Here is a 26,883-nt window from a genome sequence, read left to right on the forward strand (position 1 = left end):
GTTGTGAAGATCTTTTTTGTTCAGTTCTTCTGTGTATTCTTGCCACCTCTTCTTAATATCTTCTGCTTCTGTTAGGTCCCTGCCATTTCTGTCCTTTATTGAGCCCATCTTTTCATGAAATGTTCCCTTGGTATCTCTAATTTTCTTGAAGAGATCTCTAGTCTCTCCCATTCTATTGTTTTCCTCTATTTCTTTGCATTGATCGCTGAGGAAGGCTTTCTTAACTCTCCTTGCTATTCTTTGGAACTCTGCATTCAAATGAGTATATCTTTCCTTTTCTCCTTTGCTTTTTGCTTCCCGTCTTTTCACAGCTATTTGTAAGGCCTCCTCAGACAGCCATTTTGCTTTTTAGCATTTCTTTTTCTTGGGGATGGTCTTGATTCCCGTCTCCTGTACAATGTCACGAACCTCCATCAATCGTTCATCAGGCATTCTGTCTATCAGATCTAGTCCTTTAAATCTATTTCTCACTTCTACTGTATAGTCATAAGGGATTTGATTTTAGTCATACCTGAATGGTCTAGTGGTTATTGCATAGGAACCTGGAATGTTAGGTCCATGAATCAGGGCAAATTGGAAGTGGTCAAACAGAAGATGACAAGAGTGAACATCGACATTCTAGGAATCAGTGAACTGAGATGGACTGGAATGGGTGAATTTAACTCAGCTGACCATTATATCTACTACTGTGGGCAGGAATCCCTTAGAAGAGATGGAGTAGCCATCATAGTCAACCAAAGTGTCCAAAATGCAGTACTTGGATGCAGTCTCAAAAACGACAGAATGATCTCTGTTCGTTTCCAAGGCAAACCATTCAGTATCATGGTAATTCAAGTCTATGCCCTGACCAGTAACACCAAAGAAGCTGAAGTTGAACAGTTCTATGAAGACCTACAAGACCTTCTAGAACTGACATCCAAAAAAGATGTCCTTTTCATTATAAGGGACTGGAATGCAAAAGTAGGAAGTCAAGAAACACCCAGAGTAACAGGCAAATTTGGCCTTGGAGTACAGAATGAAGCAGGGCAAAGGCTAATAGAGTTCTGCCAAGACAGAAACATCAACAATCTCAGGTATGCAGATGGTACCACTCTAATGGCAGAAAGTGAAGAGGAACTAAAGAGCCTCTTGATGATCGTGAAGGAGGAGAGTGAAAGAGCTGGTTTAAGACTAAATATTAAAAAAAAACTAAGATCATGGCCTCTGGCCCCATTCAGTTCAGTTCAGTCGCTCAGTCGTGTCCGACTCTTTGCGACCCCATGAATTGCAGCACGCCAGGCCTCTCTGTCCATCACCAACTCCCGGAGTCTACCCAAACCCATGTCCATCAAGTCAGTGATGCCATCCAACCATCTCATCCTCTGTCGTCCCCTTCTCCTCCCGCCCCCAATCCTACCCAGCATTAGGGTCTTTTCCAATGAGTCAACCCTTCGCATGAGGTGACCAAAGTATTGGAGTTTCAGCTTCAACATCAGACCTTCCAATGAACACCCAGGATTGATCTCCTTTAGGATGGATTGATTGGATCTCCTCGCAGTCCAAGGGACTCTCAAGAGTCTTCTCCAACACCACAGTTCAAAAGCACCAATTCTTCAGCGCTCAGCTTTCTTCACCATCCAACACTCACATCCATACATGACCACTGGAAAAACCATAGCCATGACTAGACAGACTTTTGTTGGCAAAGTAATGTCTCTGCTTTTAAATATGCTATCTAGGTTGGCCATAACCTTCCTTCCAAGGAGTAAGCGTCTTTTAATTTCATGGCTGCAATCACCATCAGCAGTGATTCTGGAGCCCCCAGAAATAGTCTGACACTGTTTCCCCATCTATTTCCCATGAAGTGATGGGACCAAATGCCATGATCTTAGTTTTCTGAATGTTGAGCTTTAAACCAACTTTTTCACTCTCCTCTTTCACCTTCATCAAGAGGCTCTTTAGTTCTTCTTCACTTTCTGCCATAAGGGTGGTGTCATCTGCATATCTGAGATTATTGATATTTCTCCTGGCAATCTTGATTCCAGCTTGTGCTTCCTCCAGCCCAGCGTTTCTCATGATGTACTCTGCATATAAGTTAAATAAGCAGGGTGACAATATACAGCCTTGACGTCCTCCTTTTCCTATTTGGAACCAGTCTGTTGTTCCATATCCAGTTCTAACTGTTGCTTCCTGACTTGCATACAGGTTTCTCAAGAGACAGATCAGGTGGTCTGGTATTCCCATCTCTTTCAGAATTTTCCACAGTTTATTGTGATCCACACAGTCAAAGGCTTTGGCGTAGTCAATAAAGCAGAAATATATGTTTTTCTGGTACTCTCTTGCTTTTTCGATGATCCAGCGGATATTGGCAACTTGATCTCTGGTTCCTCTGCCTTTTCTAAAACCAGCTTGAACATCTGGAAGTTCACGGTTCACGTATTGCTGAAGCCTGGCTTGGAGAATTTTGAGAATTACTTTACTAGCGTGTGAGATGAGTGCAATTGTGCGGTAGTTTGAGCATTCTTTGGCATTGCCTTTCTTTGGGATTGGAACGAAAACTGACCTTTTCCAGTCCTGTGGCCACTGCTGAGTTTTCCAGATTTGCTGGCGTATCGAGTGCAGCACTTTCACAGCATCACCTTTGAGGATTTGAAAAAGCTCAACTGGAATTCCATCACCTCCACTAGCTTTGTTCGTAGTGATGCTTTCTAAAGCCCACTTGACTTCACATTCCAGGATGTCTGGCTCTAGGTGAGTGATCACAGCATTGTGGTTATGTGGGTCATGAAGATCTTTTTTGTACAATTCTTCTGTGTATTCTTGCCACTTCTTCTTAATATCTTCTGCTTCTGTTAGGTCCATACCATTTCTGTCCTTTATCAAGCCTATCTTTGCATGAAATGTTCCTTTGGTATCTCTAATTTTCTTGAAGAGATCTCTAGTCTTTCCCAATCTGTTGTTTTCCTCTATTTCTTTGCATTGATCGCTGAGGAAGGCTTTCTTATCTCTCCTTGCTATTCTCTGGAACTCTGCATTCAGATGGGAATATCTTTCCTTTTCTCCTTTGCTTTTCGCTTCTCTTCTCTTCCCAGCTATCTGTAAGGCCTCCTCAGATGGCCATTTTGCTTTTTTGCATTTCTTTTCCTTGGGGATCTTCTTGATCCCTGTCTCCTGTACAATGTCATGAACCTCTGTCCATAGTTAATCAGGCACTCTGTCTATCAGGTCTAGTCCCTTTACTTGATGACAAATAGAAGGGGAAAAGATGGAAGTCAAAGCTATGGTCTTCCCAGTGGTCATGTATGGTTGTGAGAGCTGGACCGTAAAGAAGGTGGAGCACTGAAGAATTAATGCCTTTGAACTATGGTGCTGGAGAAGACTCTTGAGAGTCCCTTGGACAGCAAAGAGATCAAACAGTCAATCTTAAGGAAAATCAATCCTGAATACTCATTGAAAGGACTGATGCTGAAGCTGAAACTCTAGTATTTTGGTCATCTGATGGGAACAGCTGACTCATTGGAAGAGTCCCTAATGCTGGGAAAGATTGAGGGCAGAAGGACAAGAGGGCATCAGAGGATAAGATGGCTGGATGGCATCACCGATGCAATGGACATGAACTTGGGCAAACTTTGAGAGATGGTAAGGGACAGAGAGGCCTGACATGCTGCAGTCCATGGGGTCACAAAGCATTGGACGTAACTGGGTGACTGAACAACAACAAAGGCTTTAAGTAGATTTTTTTTTCTTTCAAAATTTAAAATTTTTATTTTGTATTGGTGTATAACCGATTAACAATGTTGTGATAGTTTCATGTGAACATTGAAGGGAATCAGCCATACATGTATCCATTGTGGCTCAGATGGTAAAGTGTCTGCCTGCAGTGCGGGAGACCTGGGTTATATCTCTGGGTTGGGAAGATCCCCTGGAGAAGGAAATGGCAACCCACTCCAGTATTCTTACCTGGAGAATCCCATGGGCAGAGGAGCCTGGCGGGCTGCAGTCCATGGGGGTCACAAAGAGTCAGACACAACTGAGCGACTAAGCACAGCCCATTCTCCCCTAAATCCGCTTCCAATCCAGTCTGGCACATAACATTGAGTAGAGTTCCATGTGCTGTCCTTGTTGGTTATCCATTTTGAATATAGCAGTGTGTATATGACCTTCCCAAACTCCCTAACTGTCCCTTTGCCCTGGCAACCATAAGTTCGTTTTCTAAGTCTGTGAGTCTCGCTCTGTTTTGTAAGTTCATTTGTATCATTTCTTTTTAGATTCCACATACAAGGGATGTCATATGATAGTTCTTCTTCTGTATCTGACTGACTTAACTCAGTATGACAATCTCTAGGTCTATCCATTTTGCTCAAGTGGCATTGCTTCATTCTTTTTAATGGCTGAGTAATATTCCATCGTATATATGTACCACATGTTCTTTATCCATTCCTCTGTTGATGGACATTTAGGTTGTTTCCCTGTCTTGGCTCTTATAAACAGTGCTTCAGTAAACATTGGGGTGCTTTATCAATGGCAACCCCACTCCAGTATTCTTGCCTGGAAAATCTCATGGACAGAAGAGCCTAGTGGGCTACAGTCCATGCGGTCACCAAGGTCAAACACAACTTAGCAACTAAACCACCACCACCATCCCTTTGGGTCATGTTTTTCTCCAGATATATGCCCAAGAGTGGGATTACAGGGTCATATGGTAGCTCTGTTTTTAGTGTTTTAAGGAACCTCCATACTGTTCTCCATAGTGGCTGTACCAAATTACATTCCCACCAACAGTATAGGAGGGTTAAATAGATCTTTTTTTGTCCTAGAAAGCCTGTCAATTAGCCAAGCTCCATATATAGACTAATTGATCTTCCCCTTGCTGCTGCTTTTGGCTCCTGTCATGCGTTGGATCTGTACACACACTAGGGTCTATCAGGAAATGTGGTTCTGCTCTGTAGCTCCATTCTGGTATTATACTAGCACTGCTTTGATTTAATCAGTATAGCTGTCCTCTTTTTAAAAAGTATTTTGGCGATCCTTGTTTTTTCTTGCACTTGAACATTAATCATTTTGTCAGGCAACCACTCCTTACTGCCCCAACCTCATTAGAATTTGCAGTAAACTGCTGTTTAATTTGGCACTAATTGGCAGCCATAAACTGTTCAGCCATCACATTTGTAACTGATGTATCCTTCCATTTAAGACAGTTATTCCTCAACAGAGTTTTGTACTTTTCCACACATTTTCACACATTAGCCTCTTCACATTTTTTAGAATTATTCCCATATTCCTCTTCTTAATTTGAATTTAAAAAAAATATTTTGTCTGTTTATTTGGCTGCCTCGGGTCTTAGTTGTGGCATGCAGGATCTTCCTTGCATCATGTGGGGGCTTTCATTGCAGCAGACAGACTTTAATTTTGGCGCACGTGTTCAGTAGTTGTGACATGTGGGCTCAGTAGTTGCAGCATGTGGACTTAGTTGCTCCAAAGCATGTGAAATCTTAGTTCCCCGACCAGGGATTGAACCCACCTCCCCTGCATTGCAGGGCAGATTCTTAACCACTGGACCACCACGGAAGTCTCTGTTTACCTTTTTAAAAATATTTTATTTGCTGTTAAGAATATAGTGTTTTTCAAGTAAGGAAGTGTTGTGTTTTGTATATTTCTCTTACATCCAGCCATATTCCTTAACTGATGGTGGTCCAAAGAGTTTCAATCTTCTTGTATCAACTAGGGTTATGATATTATCATCTGCAAATATTTTTCTTTCTTTTTTTGTTAATTTATCTCTTCTGTTTTGTGTTATAAAATATGCTAGGATTTTCAGAATAATGTTAAATACCATGTTTCCTTGATTTTAAGACCACTGAGCATAAGAACATGCTATCAATTTAATAATAGTTTTAGGGACTATTAGTCGACGACTGAAGCGACTTAGCAGCAGTAGCAGCAGCAGTCGAAATATCCCAATATATAATTTAATATCCATGCATATAATTCATGGGCTTCCCAGGTGGCTCAGTGGTAAAGAATCTACCTGGCAATGCAGGAGGCATGTGTTTGATCCCTCAGTCGAGAAGATCCCCTGGAAAAGGAAAAGGCAACCCACTCCAGAATTCTTGCCTGGGAAATTCCATGGACAGAGGAGACTGGCAGGCTACAGTCCATGGGGTCACAAAAGAATTGGACATGACTTAGCAACTAAACAACAACAATATGTAATTCACATCCCAATATCAGAAATGTTTGGAGTACATCTCAGAATGGAGGAAGTAAGATTATGGCGGTAATGGTGGCCCCCTTTATTTCTTGTTTTAGTGGGAATTCCTAATTATTCCATTTTAGATATGATATTGGCTGTTGGTTTATGATCAGTAGTCTTTGTTATATTATAGAAATAACCTTTCCTTCAAATAAAACAAAAAATGTAATTCTGCTGGATAGAAACGAGAAGGCTATACTGTTTAACTAAAAAGTGGAAATTGTGACTGTGCATGTGTTGTCTATGCCAGCTGGTCTCTTTCCACCTTTTCCTTGATAGCCCCGAAAATGCAGAAATCTTGGCTGCGCAGCATGGTCTGTGCTAGTCCTTCACCCAGAGGTCCCTGATTTGCACAGCCTGTGGAGGATGGTGTCTCAGTTTCCTGCAGCTACGATAACAAATGACCACAGATTTGATGGCTTACAACCATGGACATTTATTCTATCACAGTTCTGGAGGCTAGAAATCTGGTCAGTAGTGTTACTGGGTTGAAATGGAAGTGTTACAGGGCAGTGCTCTCTCTAGATGCTCTTGGGGGGAATCAATCCTTGCCTCTTCCACCTTCTGGTGGCTGGCTGCATTGCTTGGCTTGTGGCCACATCACTCCCATCTTCAAGGCCTGCATCTTCAAATCTCTCTCTGCCATGTCTTCACACACCTTCTCCACTGTGTGCATAGATGGATTTTTTTTTTCTGAACTTGTCAATGCTGAAGGAAATGCTTTTAAAGACATATATTAGGAATTTTTGTTGTTCTCTCGCTAAGTTTTGTCCGACTCTTTGCAACCCCATGGACTTCAGCACGCCAGGCTTCCCTGTCCTTCACTGTCTCCCTGAGTTTGCTCAAACTCATGTCCATTGAGTCAGTGATGTCATCCAACCATCCCATCCTCTGTCACCCCCTTCTTCTCTTGCCCTCAATCTAGCAAAGCCTTATTCATTCCCTTTGGGAAGAAAATTGTGGTCACCTGGAAATGGCTCTAGGTCAATTCCCAGAAAATCAATCCACTGAAATTCAGTTCCACAAAAGTCCCTCAACCTTGCCTCCTCCTTCTGACCCCCAGTCTTGTCCTTAGTCTCCAGCTCTTCATCTACAGGTAGTGGGCAAGCTACATTTCCTCTAATACTGTTGTGAAGGCAGAATAAAAACTGGTCAGTTAAGGCTAGATGCTTAAAGAAAAAAGGAAAGAAAGCAAGCAAAGGCTTTCTGCCCACTTCCCCAGGAAACACTGCAGAATTCTGGGGGCAAGGGGACAGGGGCTGCCCTAAGGCCTGCCTAGAACAGTACTGCACTTGTCCCCTCTGCTTCCTGCAAGCCATGGAGATGAGGACATTGCCCTTGCTGGAAGCTGGGACTGAGCCCAGCCACTCATAGGCTAGGTCCCAGGGGAAAGAAAGGAGAGAAGGCAAGAGTGAGAGCGAAGGTCCCTCCCCTTTGGACTTTGACTGAGTTCAGTTCAGTTCACTCGCTCAGTTGTGTCCAACTCTTTGAGACCCCATGGACTGCATGGACCCCATGCTTCCCTGTCCATCGAGTCAGTGATGCCATCCAACCATCTCATCCTCTGTCCCCTTCTCCTCCCACTTTCAATCTTTCCCAGCATCAGGGTCTTTTCAAATGAGTTGATTCTCATCAGGGAGCCAAAGAATTGGAGTTTCAGCTTCAGCATCAGTCCTTCCAATGAATATTCAGGACTGATATCCTTTAGGATGGACTAGTTGGATCTCATCGCAGTCCAAGGGACTCAAGCCTTCTCCAACACCACAGTTCAAAAGCATCAATTCTTTGGCGCTCAGCTTTCTTTATAGTTCAACTCTCATATCCATACATGACTACTGGAAAAACCGTAGCTTTGACTAGACAGACCTTTGTTGGCAAAGTAATGTCTCTGCTTTTTAATATACTGTCTAGCTTTAATATGCTGACATAGCTTTTCTTCCAAGGATCAACTGTCTTTTAATTTCATGGCTGCAGTCACCATCTGCAGTGATTAGGAGCCCCCCAAAATAAAGTCTGTCTCTGTTTCCATTGTTTCCCCATCTATTTGCCATGAAGTGATAGAACCAGATGCCATGATCTTGGTTTTCTGGATGTTGAGTTTTAAGCCAACTTTTTCACTCTCCTCTTTCACTTTCATCAAGAGGCTCAGGTCTTCACTTTCCGCCATAAGGGTGGTGTCATCTGCATATCTGAGGTTACTGATATTTCTCCTGGCAATCTTGATTCCAGCTGGTGCTTCATCCAGCCCAACGTTTCTCATGATGTACTCTGGTTATAAGTTAAATAAGCAGGGTGACAGTGTATAGCCTTGACGTACCCCTTTCCTGATTTGGAACCAGTCTGTTGTTCCGTGTCCAGTTCTAACTAGACTAACAGTCTCACTTTGACTCAGTGGAACCCAAATTTGGACCAGTAGCTGAGCCCCTCTGGCTAGAGCCAAACTAGCTCAGTCAGGTCCCTCTTGCCAGACCAACCTAGCATAGAAGACGTGGTTTCAGGGTGTTGGGACTTAGTGCTTAAAACCACAAGCCGTGTAGTCATCTTGTGCGTGTGCAGTGTTCGTGAGACCAAATGTACATTCACACTTTAAACTTACATGTAAAATATTCAGCGCAGGCATGTAAGCCATTACTATTCATATTATTTTGGCATTATTACTAGTATATCTTTAAAATATAATACTTACCACAATGCCTATAGATAGTTGATAAATACTATTTTTCTTCCTTCATTTACTGGGTAACTTTGAGCAGGTAGAGGCCACTTCTGGAGACCTGTGTTTTTTCCGGGGATGCCTAAGGCGTCTCTTGCTTTCTTGTAACTTCAAAAGCCAGTCTAGTCAATACTCTTAATAGAATATACATCAGCATAGAGACGGCTGTGGAGCACTGCTCAACCAGTTGGGCAAGTTCGCTCTTCTGCCCACAGGAAGCCTTATAGGTTATTGAAGCAAGTCAGGTTATTGTAGGAAGACCCTGGGAATTGTGAAAGTTATGTTGATGTGGCAGTAGCTGTCTAGTAGAATAAAAAACCCAGTGATTAAATATTGAAACAACAAAAAAGGAAAGCAATAAATGTATGCCTAGCAACTCTATGAATTGCTTGTTACGTATTTCCTAGGAGTTAAGATAAGAACATGAGTTTATTTAGGTGCAGATCCTCTTCTAAAATAGTGCGCTAGTATTTAAAATAACTCAGTAATTCATTACTTTTTTGATAATGTGCTGCAAGTTCAGTCGCACACATTCACAGGCAGTCCATTTTTGTTGCAGTATCTGCTGTATGAGCAAATATTGAAGGAGTTTGCAGACGTCTGCTTTACAGTAGGGAGATAGATGATCCAACTGGATATAGCCCATATGTGCAGAAAAGTCTGGTTATGGGAAATTACAGATTAGAAAGACTGTTGTTGTAAATATGCATCCCTGCACGCAGTAAGGGGCTTCCCAGGTGGTGCTTGTGGTAAAGAACCCACCTGCCAATGCAGGAGATGCAAGAGACACAGGTTTGATCCCTGAGTCGGTAATATCCCCAGGAGGAGGACATGGTAACCCACTCCAGTATTCTTGCCTGAAGAATCCCATGGACAGAGGAGCCTGACAGGCTATGGTCCATAGGGTCGCAAAGAGTCAGACACTACTGAAGTGATTGAGCGTGCACACACGTGGGTAGGAAGGTTAAACAGAAAATCCACAGCAAGCCAAATTAATCATTACAAAGTGAGATTAACAGTTATATATATAGTTCAAAAACAAGAGTAGCAGAGTCTGGAAATGAAAACCAACTCAGTAGTCCAGATAATAACATGTCCTTCCCCGTAATTGGGCAAGTCCAGGTCCCCAAAGGCGCACATGGAGCCAGAGCTTGTCAGTGTTATGTGGAAGCCAGATTTCTGAGGACACTGAATGGGGGGCTTTTGGAGTAATTACCTACTTTTAGACAGTAACTCTTATCACTTAGGCCATTGTTAGCAAGTAACCTTAGGTAGTACGTTCACAGGAGGTCCTGCATTTGGAGCTACTGCCAGGCAGCAGATAGTCGCAAGCTCCTGGGGAGGTGAGCACCTGTGTTAGGAGAGCTGCATATATGTGTCCATGGAGCCTGGATACACAGGGGAAACAGCAAGGGTGAGCACCGGTGAATTAACAGTGGAGATTTAGGGGTAGCTTTGACCATGTGTGGGCTTCACCAGTGGCTCAGATGATAAAGAATCTGCCTGCAATGCAGGAGACCTGGATTTGATCCCTGGGTCAGGAAGATCCCCTGGAGAAGGGAATGTCAACCCACTCTAGCATTCTTGCCTGGAGAATTCCATGGACAGAGGAGCCTGGGGGGCTACAGTCCATGGGGTCGCAAAGAGTCAAACATGACTGAGCGACTAATACTTTCACGCTTGACCATGTTTGCTCATCTCTAATTTTCTTGCAATCAACACTGCAATTCAAGTGTTATTAATTAATACTTTTGGTTAATTTTTAAAAGAACTTCATCCAACTTGCCAGGCCCCTACAATAGAACAGCACCAAGACTGATGTCACCACCACACAACCCTGTGGGAGCTGAAACAATCACTGAGGGCAAGGAGATGAAACATTTATGAATAAGACTATTTTCAGTTACTTGAGCTGCTGAGATTAAGTGACAAGAGCAGTTGTTCTTTCAAGGCATACACTGACTCTCTGTTTAGGAAACAAATTTCGCCTTCCTGCTTCCCCCCTGCATCCTGGGTTTGATTCAAAGCCACGGAGGCAACAGCGATGCAGCTTCCCCTGCACAGTAGCTGTGATGAGTGCTTTTCTGGATCATTCTTGTGGAAGGGTGAAAGGCCTTGGGATTGTTTAGCTTGAAGGCAAGAAAGCAGAGGTGAGACATAACTCATTTTACTTAAATGAAAAAAAGAAGACACTGAATTGCTATAGGAAGAGTTTACTGTTGTTTTTAACCTTTTAAAATTGTGAAGTACAGCACATACATACAGAAAGGTGCATAAAGCATCAGTGTATGCCTTAATGAATTATTGGAAAGCCATGTATGTAGCCACCACCCAAGTCAAGAACTAGAATATCAGCAGCATCCAGAACCTTCCTTTCCAGTCAAAAGCTCTCCTTCTTACCCTAGAGATAATCACCATCCTGTCTTTGCAGGGTATACTATAGTTGTTTTGCCTGGCTTGGGACTTTATATAAATGGAACCATGTCAATATGTATATAGCTTCTTTCACTAATTATCACATTTAGATGATTAACCACCTTGTTGCATGTGGTTATAGTTCTTTCATTTTTGTTGCTATATAATATTCTCTCATAAGCAGATGTCACCATTTATCCATTTTCCTTTTGAGGAACATTTGGGTGGTTTCAGGTTGCTGCTGCTGCTAAGTCACTTCAGTCGTGTCCGACTCTGTGCAACCCCATAGATGGCAGCCCACCAGGCTCTCCTGTCCCTGGGATTCTCCAGGCAGGAACACTGGAGTGGGTTGCCATTTCCTTCTCCATTGCATGAAAGTGAAAAGGGAAAGTGAAGCCACTCAGTCGTGTCCGACTGTTAGTGACCCTAAAGACTGCAGCCTACCAGGCTCCTCCGTCCATGGGATTTTCCAGGCAAGAGTACTGGGGTGGGTTGCCATTGCCTTCTCCAGTTTCAGGTTGGAAGCTGTTATGAATAATGCAACTACCAACTTCTTGTATGTGTGTCCTGGTCTAGGAGTGAAGTTGCTGAATTGTGGGGTATGTAGATTCACACCTTTCCCAGGTTTCCTGTAATAACTACCAGCTGTTCTGCACCCTTGCTCTCACCTGCTCTCATCAGCTGGTTAATGTGCTTATTTGATAATGGACAGTAACTCACAGAGGCTTTGCTTTGATTTCCTTAATGTGATGAGATAGAGCACTGTCTCTTATGTGTGCTGATATTTTTAATTTCTTCTTGTGACATTCCTGTGCCACTGTTTTGCCCATTGTTTTTTCTACGGAGCAGTCTGTTATTCAGTCAACTAACCAGCCCCCTGAAGGTCACTATCAGGGAATGTGGGGAGTTCCCTGCCCCAGGAGAAGGCTTTACAGCTCTAAAGGCAGATATATAAACAAGTAGTTCATAACATTGTGATGATCACGTGAAACATCAGTCTCCCCCACCAGGCTGACTGTTAGCTGAAGGGGCAGGACTCTTATTTGTCTCATGTCCTTAGTGCTTAACACAGTGTCTGGCATATGTTAGGTGTTTAGTGAAGTCTCTGTTAAATGAATGAAGAATGAGGGCTTTTCAGAGGATGGTGAAAGTGCTCTAGTACAGATAAGTGTTGAGTAAGAGAGAAGCACAAAATAAGGAACCACGAATTGCACCCCTCCCCCACCCAGAGTAGGGCAAAGCTTCCCTTGGAGATAATATTTGAAGCAGATCTTGAAAGACTTTCACCAGAAGCTGTGGAGGAAGTATATTCAAGACTAGACTAGAATGCACAAAGGCACTGAGAGGGAAGGAGCACACTACATTAGAAATGTGAAGTTGCCAGGGGGAGAGGGGCGCTCACACCAACTGGGTGAATGGAGTGAGAGAATGGTGAAAAAGGGCATCAGCTGGAGACAGTGCTGTGAAGGGACTGCCTTGTAAATCTCATAAGCAGTTGTCCACTGAAAAAAATGCACAGCCTAAAAACTGAGAGTTGTGTTTTATTCAGCGGACAAAACTGAGGACTTGAGCCCAGGCCACGGCCTCTCAGATATCTCTGAGAGACTGCTCCAGAGATAAGGGAGGTGCCAGGATATATAGGAGTTATTTCAACAAAGACCAGGTAGTCAGAACATCAAGAAATTATTGTTAATTAAAGAAAACTGGATATATCCTGTGTTTTCTCATCCTGAGTTTCCTCCAGGGGCACCATGACATGGAGGAGAGGGCTGCAGAGTTGGATGATTGGATGGTGGGCATTGTTTTTAGCCTGAGTTCCCTCAGGGCTCACTATTGGGATAGCTGTAATGTGATGACTTGATAGCTGCAACATCCTTTGCTTAATTGATACAGCAGGCAATATTTTTCATTCACACAGTGGAGATAAAATTGAAATGAAATACAGAAAAAGAAATTTCTCAAAGGTGAGCGGGGAAGAGAGCTGTTGAGCATTAGAATTGATCTTTTCCTAGACATCTTGGACAAAATAGAGCAGGTATGTAAGCCTGATCATGAAATCAATTGACAACAAAAGTTATCTTTTTGAAAGCCATCATGTAACATGATTTGAGTGTAGAGTGGTAATGAAGAGTGACTTTCTGCAGTCAGACCTGGATTTAGCAGCAGCACGGCCCCAGTGGAGCCTCCATTTCCACATCTGTAATTTGGGAATAATGCCCACCTTGCAGAGCTGTTGTGAAGATTAAGGAGATAAGGTGGGACTTCCCTGGCTGTCCAGTGGTTAAGACTCCCACTTCCACTGCAGGGGCTCGCCAAAAAAAAAAAAAAGGAGATGAGGCATCTAAAGGACTTCACCCTTACCTGGATGGATGCTGAAAGGTGGGATGGTTTTATGATGTAAATCCTTAAGTCAGTTGCTGATATTATTATTTTGCTACTACATGCTGGCTGTTATGTGGTCATGTTGATGCAGCCAAGATCTTGGCTTTGTCTGCCCACTAAGGCCAAATAAAAAATACAGAGACAGAGTTTGGAGGAAATAGAAAGGTGGCTTTAATCCTCAGCCAGTGGAAGGGAGAGCACAGTAGGCTGGTTCTTCAAGAACTGTGCCCGCCTTCCAGGAGGAATCTGGATTCCGTGGATGAGGCTCACAGTCAGGGGTCAGTGATGCGGAGCAAAGGTGTAAGGGTCTTGTATTCTTCCTCTTGCAAAGTCATCGGCTGCTGTCTGGTATCCCAGTTGTTGGGTCCATAGTCTTTCTTGACTTGTACTGTGGCCTCCTTTCTGTAATGCAAAAAAAAAAAAGTGAAGAACTACAAAGGGTGGTCTGCAAAGAGAGTGCGAGAAAGATGAGCACCAAACACAGGATGTGATTAGCATAGAGTTAAAAGATAACATATGCAGAAAGTAGCTCCTGCAACGTCTGAGGTCCAGGATTAAATTTACAAATCAGGTTAGTCTTGGTTATTGACTACAGATCAGAAACAGTTAAAAAAAAAAAAACTCAGGGCAAGGGAAAAAAGACCTTTTCCTTTTTTTAACTGCAGCAACGTCAGTTAATATGCTCGAGTATGGGTAAATAGTTCACAGTGAGGACAGTTAGTCACTTGAAGAGCTTTGGGCCCCCCTTCCACTTTAGAGACACACGGTCACCTTAGAGAGGATCTGGGAGTAAGAAAATAGAGCCCCAGACTCTTGTCCAGCGCTAGGCTTCGCAGGGTGGCTTTGTTCTCAGTTTGCTTTATCCCGTGTATTCCTGAGACAGTTATGAGGGATTTATGAGCTCAGTATTTTATAGCTGTTTTCCTAAAGAAAGCGTATCTTGCCCAGTTCTCATGCAAGGAAAGGATTAAACTTGTAATCGGAACGAAACCAGACTTTCTCCGCCTCCTTTGCGCAAGCTCCGCCCCTCGGCCAAACTTTCCAAAGAGGGAGGTCCGTTTGAAGAAACGAAAGTGAAATTGAACCGGAGCCATTTCCCAGCCCTGCTCCCGACCTGAAGCTCCCGGCTCCCTGCTCCCTGCTCCCGGGGCTTGAGTCGACTCCAGAGGCGCCCCCAGCGTCTGGGAGGCCGACGGCCTGCCCTGGGAAAGGTCCAGCTGCGGAGGGTCGCGCTGCTGGCTGCGGGCGGGCACCGGAACATGCCTGGGGCGCGCCATGGACCCAAGGCAGGTAAGCCCCCGGGGTCAGGGCCCAGAGCCGGGGCGCCCGCAACCAGCTGGCCTAGGCTCATCTTATCCTCCACCCCGCCCCCACCCCACCTCACGTCCCTGTTTTCCTGCTTGACATATGCGTATTGTGTGAGAGCGTGTGTTTTCTTGCCAAGCAAAATTGCTATTCTAGGAATTCAGAAATTTGCGTCATGCTTATTAACTCTGTGTTGAGTAAAATGTGGAAGAGGATTTGTGAGGGAAATGCACCTCCTCCCCCAGAGGACCAAGGCCTGAGCCCAGGTCAAGACACCCCACTCTGCTTTTCTGCTAGGACCCCATGGCGGCTCAGTCCCACCTTTAGCCACCTCCCCCCGCGCCCCCACCTTGGACAGCCTGCTTGACTTTGAGCGTCTTCTCCTTCACCCGTAGGAGAAAGTTTATAGTGGCTTGATTCATTATCTCTACAACCTGGAAAACCCTAGTGTCCTTCAACCGATGATTGAACAAACTAGAAAACATCCATATAGTGGAAAACTGCTCAGCCACAAAGGGCAGGAAATACTGCTGTATGCAACTACATGGACAAATCTCAGATTCATGATGCTGAGCAAAAGAAGCTGGACTTAAAACTGCATATGAGTCCATTTAGATGACATTCTGGAAGAAAAACCTACAGGGACAGAAGACAGATCAGTTGTTGACAGGAGCTGTGTGTAGGAAAAGAAGCTGTTTACAAAGTGCCTAAAAAACGTTTTTGGGAAAGAGAAATGTTCTGTATCTTGATCTCAGTGGTGGTTAGAGGGCTGTGTGTACTTTGACTCTGTATGGTCAAAACTCAGAATTATACATCAAAAAGGATACATTTTACTGTATATAAATATACCTTAATTTTAAATACATGTAAAGTATATGCACATGCGTGTATATGTGTGTGTGCATATACATACATGTATGTATACATGTATTTTTTTTCCTTTCTTTAAAAGAATTAGGGACACTTGGCTTGTGGGAAAAGCATTTTTTTATGCAAACCAATATATTACCCTATGGAGCCCATGTGGTAAAGGTGGGGGCTTCTCTCTTAATCTTAAATATGAGAATAGATTAAAGGGAAACTTTGCAGGGCATAAGTGACTTGTCACATAGATTGTATAGTCCACAGGCATGAAGCTGGGTGAGGGGGGATGTTGAAGGATTTAAGAATGATCACCATGGGGGTTGGTTTCCTCCTTTCTTCCTGCTCCCAGTCCCACTCAGTGACTCTCCACAGGGCTGTTCTCAAGTGATGGTTTGGCTTGGTTTGGCTTTTAGGAGATTTTAGGGAGTATAAAGGAAAAATGAATAATCTCCCTCTAATTTTTCTCTAAAATAACTGTTAACAAATTCGTGTATCCCTTCCTTGTCTCTTTTCTCTGTGTTCTTTCTATCATGCATACACATTCATGGTTTTTTTTCCTTTTGTTTATGAAAAAAGGGATTATAGCATACATATTCATCTGCAGCTTGCTTTCTTTGTTAATTTAACATTATATCATTCCTAAATAGATGACCCATTTTTTAAAAAACTGTGAGTATGGTTCCATAGCCTGAATATATCATGATTTGTTCTACTCTTCTTTAAATAGACATTCAAATATTTTACAAGTTTTGGCCAAGTAGCAGCAGTTTAAATCTCGAAAGCATTGAGCTAGAAACTGACTTCAGCCACTTTGAAATAAAGTTCTTTCACCAGGGTCACTCAAAGAGCTAATCAGAAATCCCCTAACATCCCCATAATTGAGTCCTGTGAACCGAGCACTCACTGTACTCACAAATACCTCAGCCCTGGAGAGGGAGGGGGAGTTGTATGCAGCAAGAGGAGCAAGAAAAGCAATGATGAGGTGAAGAGGTCGCATATCTAGCAATGCCTTGTTCATGCAGATGTTGGTTCAGGATCAGCTTTGTGCTAGGCACTATAACTGAAGTGTAGTCCTTGTCCCCCAGAGGCTTATTCTCGAGTTGACTGCAGCCTCCCCCACATACTGGTAAGTCGCTTCAGTCGTGTCCGACTCTGTGCGACCCCATAGACGGCAGCCCACCAGGCTCCCCTGTCCCTGGGATTCTCCAGGCAAGAACACTGGAGTGGGTTGCCATTTCCTTCTCCAATGCATGAAAGTGAAAAGTGAAAGTGAAGTCACTCAGTCATGTCCAACTCTTAGCGACCCCATGGACTGCAGCCGACCAGGCTCCTCCGTCCATGGGATTTTCCAGGCAAGAGTACTGGAGTGGGTTGCCATTGCCTTCTCCCCCCAACATACTACATGGAGACTATTGAGAGTAGAGACGTTAGTATAATTCCTAGGGCACCCAATATTATTAATCACCTTTGAGATATACTACAATCTGTATGTGACTGTATGTGCCATTAAGAAAATAATCAGTAGCAAAAAAAAAAAAAATCAGCTAAGATAAAAGGTAAAGTACATGGTGTAAGAGGTGCGGGGTGGGAGAAATTCAAGGAGAGGAAACACTCACAGGCTGGGGTGTGCAGGAGTCAGAAGTCTCCTGAAGAAGGTGGCATCTAACGAGATGAGTATGGAAAGGACCCAAGTTGTAACAGGTGGCAGGAGGGGGAGAAGCAGGGATGTTGCACTGGCACGTAAAGAGAGAGGCAGATGAGAGGTGCAGTGGCAGCTCATGTGGGAGATAATGAGAAACGCTGGGCTGGAGGAAGCACAAGCTGGAATCAAGATTGCCGGGAGAAATATCAATAACCTCAGATACGCAGATGACACCACCCTTATGGCAGAAAGTGAAGAAGACCTAAAGAGCCTCTAGATGAAAGTGAAAGAGGAGAGTGAAAAAGTTGGCTTAAAGCTCAACATTCAGAAAACTAAGATCATGGCATCCGGTCCCATCACTTCATGGTAGATAGATGGGTTTATTTTTTCTGGGGTCCAAAATCACTGCAGATGGTGACTGCAGCCATGAAATTAAAAGATGCTTACTCCTTGGAAGGAAAGTTATGACCAACCTGGGCAGCATATTAAAAAGCAGAGACATTACTTTGCCAACAAAGGTCTGTCTAGTCAAGGCTATGGTTTTTCCAGTGGTCATGTATGGATGTGAGAGTTGGACTATAAAGAAAGCTTAGCACTGAAGAATTGATGCTTTTGAACTGTGGTGTTGGAGAAGACTCTTGAGAGTCCCTTGGACTGCAAGGAGATCCAACCAGTCCATCCTGAAGGAGATCAGTCCTGGGTGTTCATTGGAAGGACTGATGTTGAAGCTGAAACTCCAATACTCTGGCCATCTGATGTGAAAAACTGACTCATTTGAAAAGACCCTGATGCTGGGAAAGATTGAGGGCAGGAGAAGAAGGGGATGACAGAGGATGAGATGGCTGGATGGCATCACCGACTCAATGGACATGGGTTTGGGTGGACTTAGGGAGTTAGTGATGGACAGGGAGGCCTGGCTTGCTGCAGTTCATGGGGTCGCAAAGAGTCAGACACGACTGAGCGACTGAACTGAACTGAGAACTGGGAAAACACACATAAGAGAAAAGATAGAGGTGGTAGACAAGATAGGACTTTGCAACTACCTGATGAGATGTGGGAGACAAGGGACTAAGGTAGGCAGGCAGCAGGGATGACTCAGGTTTCCAGCCTTAATAACTAAGAGGAGAGTGCTGCCATTAACAATAATAAGAACAACAGGAGAAGGGGCTGGGAGAGGGAAAAGAATTAATTTGGTTCAGAATGTGTGGCATTTGAGGTAGTGGTCAAGAATCTAAGTGAACAGATTGTCTAAGCATTTGAAAATTCAAGTCTTAAGCTTCAGCACAGGTGGTAGCTGGAGATAACAGATTTGAACACTGTTTCTTAAAAAGACTGGTTAAGGTTAGGGGAGTGGGTGAAATCAACCTGGGGAAGGAAGAAGAGAGCTGTAGACAAAACCTTGGGGACTGATTATATCTAAGGGGTGAAAGAAAGGATAGGGACAGACAGAAGGAAAAAGAAAGATGAGAGATCTTTGGTGCTGTGTCACCAAGCTGTGGGAGGATTTTAAAAAGAGAGCTCAATCCGTATTGAGTGGGCGTATATTTGTTGTACTGAACTGACCACCAAACAGCCCTGGAAACAGAAATTCAAGAGGAGGAGTTTATATGGTCTTATTAGCATGAGGCAGTATCCTCCTCCAGCACCATTTGGAAGTTTTGGAACAGAAAAAGGGGAGAGCAGGCCTTGTGTAGAGACGAGAACTGACCATGAGATGCAGGCTGAATGAGGAGGTGTTTGGCTGACCCGCAGCTACAAGGGGTGGGAGTGGACGTCACATGAGCAGCAGGTCCCACAAGGGGAAGGAGTGGACGTTGTAGAAACACAGGGAAGTTGCCGTTGGAGAAGAGCAGAAGTCAGCAAACTGCAACCCACAGTCAACTGCAGCCCTCCCCTGGTTTTGTAAAGGAAGTGCTACAGATGGTCGTCCTACCGGCCCTTTACAGAAAAAGTTTGCTGACCCTGGAAAAGAGTTTCAGAGTTGGAGGTTCAGTGGTCAAGTAACAGTGAGATTGAATTAGGAGCTGGATGAGCCATTCGTGTGGCTGAAAGGTGGAGGTGGCAGCCACTGGAGAGGCTCTGAGGAACTGTGCAGCCCGCGTACTGTGAGCATGACCAGTGAAGGCGCTGAACTCCCCTCACTGTGACCGGGGGGCAGGGGTAGGGGAATAGAAAGCTGAAGTTATTGAAGAAAGGGACGCAGCTGCGTGCGGGCCCCTGTGGCCTTCCAGAGGATCAGATAAGGAGAATGTGGGCGTGAGGAAACAGAACGTTTCCTAGATGTGCAAGCCCTGGGGACAGGCAGCAAGGTGTTTACTGACACCCCAACCCTGGATCCCATAAGCCCCTCCAGTGAGTAGTCCCGGTCTGTGGGTAGCGTCGCTGGTCTGTGGGTGGGGATAGAGTCGTAGTGCTTGCTGTTCTGGTAAACGAGTGGCATTCTGAGAGAAGATGACGTAGCTTGTGGCTTACAGAACTGGCTTCTGAAGATGTGCCATGGAAGCAGCTATTGGGAAGTAGCTAAGGGGATGTGGAATAGATACCACCAGCTCCATACATCCAGGTAGGCCTAGTGGTTTGAGTAGAAGTGCCTGGTGTCCCTTATGGAACGGGCATCATACTGAAGGATGAGAACAATACACCTGTTTTCTAAGAAAACTGTCCAGTTCCCCTAAAATCAAATTCTGATTTTCCCAGGATGGCAGTGCAATTAGACCATTCTGTGAGGTCCTGCTGCCCTTCCCCAGGTGAGGAGACTTCCTCTGCTACAGCCTTGGAGGATGGGGTTCCAGTCTACTCAGTCCACTTGCTTGTTTCTTTATAGTCACCCAGATGATAGATTACAGAGAAGGGGGCTGGGCAGTGGGCCATTTCATGGTTTCCTAACTCCCTTGGCACTTGTAGGTTATTCTGTGTTTGTTTGTTTTTAAAGTAAAATATTTATTTGTTTTCTTGATTGTAAAAGGATTTTTTTTTTTTTTTTTTTTTGATGAGTGGAAACATACGTTCTCAACTCCGTAAACTCTTGAAGGGAAGACAATGCGCTAGGTTGCTGGAAAGGCTGTGCTGAGGTGTCAGCACCCCCACATGCTCCCGGGAGCTCTGTGCATCTCACTGTCTGCTCCTCCATCTCTTCCCTCTGTTGGGTCCACAGGTAGTACCTATGAGGTGGGCAGGCCACCCTAGCTGGGTCACAAGCCCACGTCTCACTCAGCTTCTCAGCTGAATAAGAATCAGATACAGCCCCCACCCCACCCCACCCCACCCCACCCCAAGCAGGCGGAAGGGACAGATTCCCCACCACAGTCCTAATTCACTCTCTTCTCCATCTTCTTGCTCTGCAGGGGTATTCTCTCAACAGATACCAAGCCCACCCAGCCCAAGGCTATGAGCACAGCAGGGACAGACACCAGCAGCCAGAGCGGGTACCTTATCGTGACAGTTTCCAGCTCCAGCAAATAGAGTTTCTCAAGGGGCAGCTCCCAGAAGTGCCCCTATTTGGAAAGCAGCCACTGTTACTGCCACCGTTCCTCCCTGGGCTCCGGCCGAGGTTTCCAGGACCACCTGCCAGAGGCGGGCACCCCCACATCCGAGGTGTCCCCAGGGGCGTGCCTCTCAGTAGTCAGGTGCTCCCAAGACGGTTCCAGCGTCCTTCCCCACGTGGCCGCATTCGGCCATGGAGAGGTGTTGATAGACTCTCCTCACATTTCCAGGGGCTGACCATCAGCCAGGATCAGGAACAAAGGACCCTAGAGCTCTTGGATGAGCTTGGGGAAGGGAAGGCCACCACAGCACGTGATCTGGCCAGGAAGCTCCAAGCCCCAAAGAAGGACATCAACCGACTCCTGTACTCTCTGGCACAGAAGGGTAAGCTGCACCAAGAGGCAGGATCTCCCCCTTTGTGGAGAGCCACAGCCCCGGTTCAGGTTCAGAACCAGCCCAGCCAAGTAACAAGAGCAGACAGTCAAACCCCAGGAGCTCCAAGCCCGGACTCCAGTGTGAAAACTGAAGACAGAAGCACCCCGTTTGGCTTGGAAGAGCCTCCTGAGCCTCTTGACATGGCTGAGATCAAGGAAAAGATCTGCGACTACCTGTTCAATGTGTCCAACTCCTCTGCCCTGAACTTGGCTAAAAACATTGGCTTCACTAAGGCCCGGGATGTAAATGCTGTGCTGATTGACTTGGAAAGGCAGGGGGATGTCTACAGGCAGGGCACCACCCCTCCCATATGGTATTTGACTGACAAGAAGCGAGAGAGGATACAGATCAAGAGAAACAAGGACAGTGTTCCTGAAACCACTCAAGCTGCTGCTGTCCTGGAGACCAGAAAAACCGCAGAGGTCCCCACCTGCGACTTACCTGCATCAGACACCTCCAACAGCACGGTCACCCCAGGAAAGGTGGAAAATGGGCAGGAACCCATCGTCAAGTTAAAAATCAAGCAAGAGGCCACAGCAGAACCAGTAAAACTGAAACCACCTGTTCATGACAACGGCCCCTCCAAAACAGGGTATGTTGACTTTGAAAACGGCCAGTGGGCCACAGATGACATCCCCGATGACTTGAATAGTATCCACGCCGCACCAGGTGAGTTCCGTGCCATCATGGAGATGCCCTCCTTCTACAGTCATGGCTTACCACGGTGTTCACCCTACAAGAAACTGACAGAGTGCCAGCTGAAGAACCCCATCAGTGGCCTGTTAGAGTATGCCCAGTTCGCTAGTCAGACCTGTGAGTTCAACATGATAGAGCAGAGCGGACCACCCCATGAACCTCGGTAAGAGACCACCCAGGAATTGTGCCTAAGGTTGGGGTCAGGCGCTCTTGCTCCTGACACAGTCTCGGCCGACTTGTGAGCAGTGCCGGTTGATGGCCCCTGTCTTTTCCCTCTTCCTTCCTACCTGTGGGCTGCGTCATCCTTGTCTGGCCCTTCCTCTACCTCTTGAGCAGGGAACATAGACCTCGGCCCAGCCAGTGTCTTGGCTGAGCAAGGGGGAGGTTGGCACTCTTGCCTAAAATGAAGCTTCTTTGGAGATTATTAGCTTCCATGCAGCAGTGTCATGCCTGCCTCCTGAGGCCAGAGGTAATGAAGGCTTGATGCCCCTCCCACCCCCTTCCGTGTGCCATCCTCCTCCACCCCCACCCCACCCCGTGCCAGCTGAGCTCCCCGCGGGATGCACGAACAGCTGGCTGCACACCGGAGTAAGGGTGGGTTGTGCTGCTAAGTAGCAGTGGGTTCAAACCACTCTACCCCTCCCGCCTCCCGCTCAGCTCCCGTAGGGAAGGGATGCACGTGTAGGGTGTGCACGGCTGCCTGCCTGTTGAAGGTGGTGGTTCTAATTTTACAAGCTGCCTCCACACAGATGGGTGGGCTAGCACTTGCTGCTACTCCTAAGCTGTGAAATCAGAAATTACCTCACTCAGACAGCTGGCCTGGCCCGGCACCGTAGGCGCTTCCAAGCCAGCAGACAGATAGAGGAAGACAGGTGGGCCCAGGAGGAGCCGCTGCAGGGCCCAGCAGAGATCAAAGCCCACTAAAGCTGCGTGGCCGCCCGCCGCAGCTAGAGAGCATGCTGGCAGAGGGTCCCACTAACCTTTACGTTAGCTGTCGGCCGCTGTCTGATGAGGCTAACAGTTCCCAGTGGCGACCCTGCCTCCTTTTCTGACCGTCTTAATGACACTGAGATGACATTGCAGGGGAGCTCTGAGGAAGAGAGGGTGCATCCAAAAGCTGGCAGGGCCAGGACGGGTGTGCTTCTGTCTGGGGTGGAGGTAGGATGGCCGTCCTTCCTTCTCCCTTCGTCCCTTTCCCGAGTTGGGGCACAGCAGTGGGTTTTGTGGTTAACCTTTCTTTGGACTCCAGCTGTAAGAAACATTGATGCCATGTTCAAATATTTCAGAAGACCCAGGAAATAAGAAATTTGACCTACTTTTCTAAATGAAATCCCAGATTGAGCAAAGAGCTGAACCAATTTGAAAGCTTGAACAAAAGCGGACTAAACTAAGTCCAGGGGCCTAGAACAAATGCTTTTTGGTTCTCTGCATAACAAGGAGATATGCCTTTCATCTCAGACGGCAGACAAATAGAGCTGTAGGATGACTCAAAAGAAACCATGAGAGCGGTGTATCTCTGAGGGTAGGTTGGGGACGAAAACAGGTCCCCCAGAGTGGCAGGCATCTGATCCCGTAGGTGTCTGGAGAGTATGAGACTGCGCTGTGAGAAGCCTTGGCTTTCTTTAGGAACTGCCCTTGAGGTGGCTGAGTCTACCACCATTGCTTTAGGGTAAAGGCTCTTTGGTTGCTAACAAGACTATAATGGTGATTTTAGCTCATCATTTTTTGTACAGATTTGATCTTAATTCATTGCTAAAGGATAGTGGGTTTCCCTTGAGCTAGTTTCTTATCACCTGTGCCTACGTTTGCTCTAATGAGCTTGGAGAGAGAGAGTCACTGGCTGCTTTGTTTCCAAAAAGTAGGAACAGGCTGTGCCTGCAAAGGGACAGGAGTCCCTTGGGCTGCCCTCCATCTCCTTCACAAGTCAACAAGCCCCTTAGCGTAGCAGGAAATTCCAGGGTGAAGATCTCTTTGGAGAGGGCAGAAGGGATGGCCTAGACTAGTGTTCACACATCTAATCACTTTCCATCAAGATTTAAATTCCAAGTTGTCATCAGTGGCCGAGAGTTTCCCCCAGCTGAAGCTGGCAGCAAGAAAGTGGCCAAGCAGGATGCAGCCATGAAAGCCATGACAGTTCTGCTTGAGGAAGCTAAAGCCAAGGACAGTGGAAGATCAGAAGAATCATACCACTATTCCTCAGAGAAAGAATCAGAGAAGGTAGGTGTCCTGCCCTCTGGGAGGACATCCATTCACTGTCCACATCTGTGAAGTGACTAGACCATCATCTGACCCTCATGAAACAATCTCGGCCTGCCCTACCCATTCTCTGTCTCAGAGTCAGCTTCCCGCTGTCCCCTCTCCCCCGCCTCACCAACCCACCTTTCCTCTTTTCGTACCCAGCTTTCCTTCTGGTGCCCCCTCCCAACCTAACTGGAATTGCAGAATTTCAAAGTTGAAAGAGGCGTTAAAATTTATTGAATCCAATCTCCTCTCTTGGCAGATACAAAATGAAACCAAGAACATTTAAGTAACTGATGTGCAAGGCCTAGAAAATCCCCGCAACCCTCTTCCTTTAGAAAGCCAGCCCCAAACATGCAGTTGACCGAAAGAAGTTCTCCCATCCCCATTTTCTCTGCTGTGACAGAACAGCCAATGTTTTCTCAGTCTGTTTTTGTTCTTGTTTTGTTTTTGTTTTTGTTTTGTCTCATTTTCTCCACAGACTGCAGAGTCCCAGACTACCACCCCTTCAGCAACATCCTTCCTTTCTGGGAAGAACCCCGTCACTACATTGCTTGAGTGTGTGCACAAGTTGGGGAGCTCCTGTGAATTCCGTCTCCTATCCAGAGAAGGCCCTGCCCATGACCCCAAGTACATCTCTTGTATCATGTATCTCTGCTGAGGTTTTCTCAAAAAAGAGAGAGATACATTTTCTTCCTTGCCTCCTCGAGATGGCAGATTATTTCACTGAGCAGTCACTCCTGTTTTCAGTATGGAAAATGGGGGGCCTTGAGAGCATGGTTGCTGCTTGTGGAGCAGAGAATCTGGGATTAGGAGTTCACAGGACAAATCAGGGACCGAGCACGAGGGAGATACGTGGCTTGAAGGTTGCTGGTGGTGGGACTAAGAGGTGCAAGACCTAGGTCTACCTGAGAAGCTCTCTGCTCTGAGGCTCTGCAGACTTACATGTTCGAGAGAAGGGTTCCTGGAGGAGATGAAATAGGCTGATGCTTAAAAATGTTGAATAGGGGTCAGTTGGGCTGCGAGAGACTGGGGGCAGTAGGAGGGTGCAAGGCACCGGCTCTTCAAGGCAGAAGTGACTGCGTGAGCCAAGGCACAGAGGCGATGTGTGCAAGGAAATTACAAGTCGTAAGGGATGACAACCTGACAAAGGCTAGGTAAAGCTCTTCTATCAAAACCAGTTTAATCCTCTCCTTTCATCTCCTGTCAGGTTCCAGTACTGTGTTGCAATGGGAACCCATACTTTCCCCACTGCCAGCGCCCCAAGCAAGAAGGCAGCAAAGCAGATGGCTGCAGAGGAAGCCATGAAGGCCCTGCAAGGGGAGGCGACCAGCTCGACGTCTTCTGATGACCAGGTGGGGCCATTTTCTGCTCACAAGATACAGGCTGTTTTTAGCAACTGAGTGGCGGAGGATGGCCCATAAGCCCCTCAGAGTTTCCATTAAGTGTTTATGGTTCCTCTTTGGCTGATTCTCCTTCAGCCTGGAAGTACAAACACGGAATCATTCGATAACTTGGAATCAGTGATGCCCAACAAGGTCAGGAGGATCAGTGAGCTCGTCAGATACCTGAACACCAACCCAGTGGGCGGCCTGTTGGAGTACGCCCGCTCCCATGGCTTTGCTGCTGAGTTCAAGTTGGTTGATCAGTCCGGACCTCCTCATGAGCCCAAGTGAGTGTTCCAGTCCTGGCTACAGCCTTGGGTCACAGGGTGGGACAGCCTATAACCCAGGAAAAGGAAGGATGTGTATTAGCTGTGAATGACAGGAGGGGCATGCTGAGAGAGCCCTGTCCTCAGGGCCTCTGAGAAGACACTAGATCAGCCATCTTGAGAAGATACCCACTCTTCCAGTGAGTGTGAGCCTTTTAAATTTTTTTAAACAAGTTTTAATTTTTAAAGGGATATATACACCCATAGAAAATCATTCAAGCTGATTGAAAAGATGTGCGATGAAAAGGTCTCATTTCTATTTTAGACTTCTAGTTTCCTTCCCCGGACTCATATACTATTACCAGTTTCTTGAGTCCATGAACATATTAGCCTGTTTTTCTTTCTCTGTTTTTTAAAATAAGTATATATCATCTTCTGTTCTACTTAACCGTGTGCCTTAGAGGTCATTACAAATAAATGTGTATAGACCTACCACATAAATGCTCCAATGAATAGATATTTACAATTTTTAAATTGCTTTACTGAACGAGAGATATAAAAGGCCCTCTTAAAACAGACACTCAACTACCTACCTTGTAGTTTAAGAAGGAGAATATTATTACTGTTTGAAGCCCCACCTTACATAATTTATCTAACCAACTTCTGGTGATATTCAGGTTAGTTTTGGTCTTACTCTTAAAAGCACTCTTGCAGCGAACATCCTGCTCTGCATGTCTTTGTCTACATGTCCAAACTTGTCTCTGGTATAAATGTTCAGGAGTGGACGTTCTGGGCCATGAGTTTTGCACATTGTTTCTTAAGTTTTT

The 26,883-nt window shown here is 45.6% G+C and overlaps 1 protein-coding gene across 8 annotated transcripts in view; it reads left to right on the plus strand.

Moving 5' to 3' along the window:
- Nucleotides 1–26,883, plus strand: part of ADAR (adenosine deaminase RNA specific) — a 56,511-nt gene that overhangs the window by 13,291 nt on the left and 16,337 nt on the right. For 4 of the 8 annotated variants that reach the window (XM_081494654.1, XM_081494656.1, XM_081494653.1 and 1 more), the window contains exons 2-7: nt 14,691–15,032; nt 20,898–22,330; nt 24,201–24,384; nt 24,887–25,035; nt 25,616–25,760; nt 25,887–26,077. In XM_081494654.1, coding sequence (XP_081350780.1) covers nt 15,018–15,032; nt 20,898–22,330; nt 24,201–24,384; nt 24,887–25,035; nt 25,616–25,760; nt 25,887–26,077 — 2,117 coding nt within the window. In that variant the 5' untranslated portion in view covers nt 14,691–15,017. The remainder of the gene's footprint in view (nt 1–14,690; nt 15,033–20,897; nt 22,331–24,200; nt 24,385–24,886; nt 25,036–25,615; nt 25,761–25,886; nt 26,078–26,883) is intronic. The other 4 variants (XM_081494659.1, XM_081494655.1, XM_081494660.1 and 1 more) reach the window with 2 other exon arrangements.

This window comes from Giraffa tippelskirchi, chromosome 5 (assembly GCF_054371585.1).
Source record: "Giraffa tippelskirchi isolate mGirTip1 chromosome 5, T2T-mGirTip1v1.2.pri, whole genome shotgun sequence".
Taxonomy (NCBI): domain Eukaryota; kingdom Metazoa; phylum Chordata; class Mammalia; order Artiodactyla; family Giraffidae; genus Giraffa; species Giraffa tippelskirchi.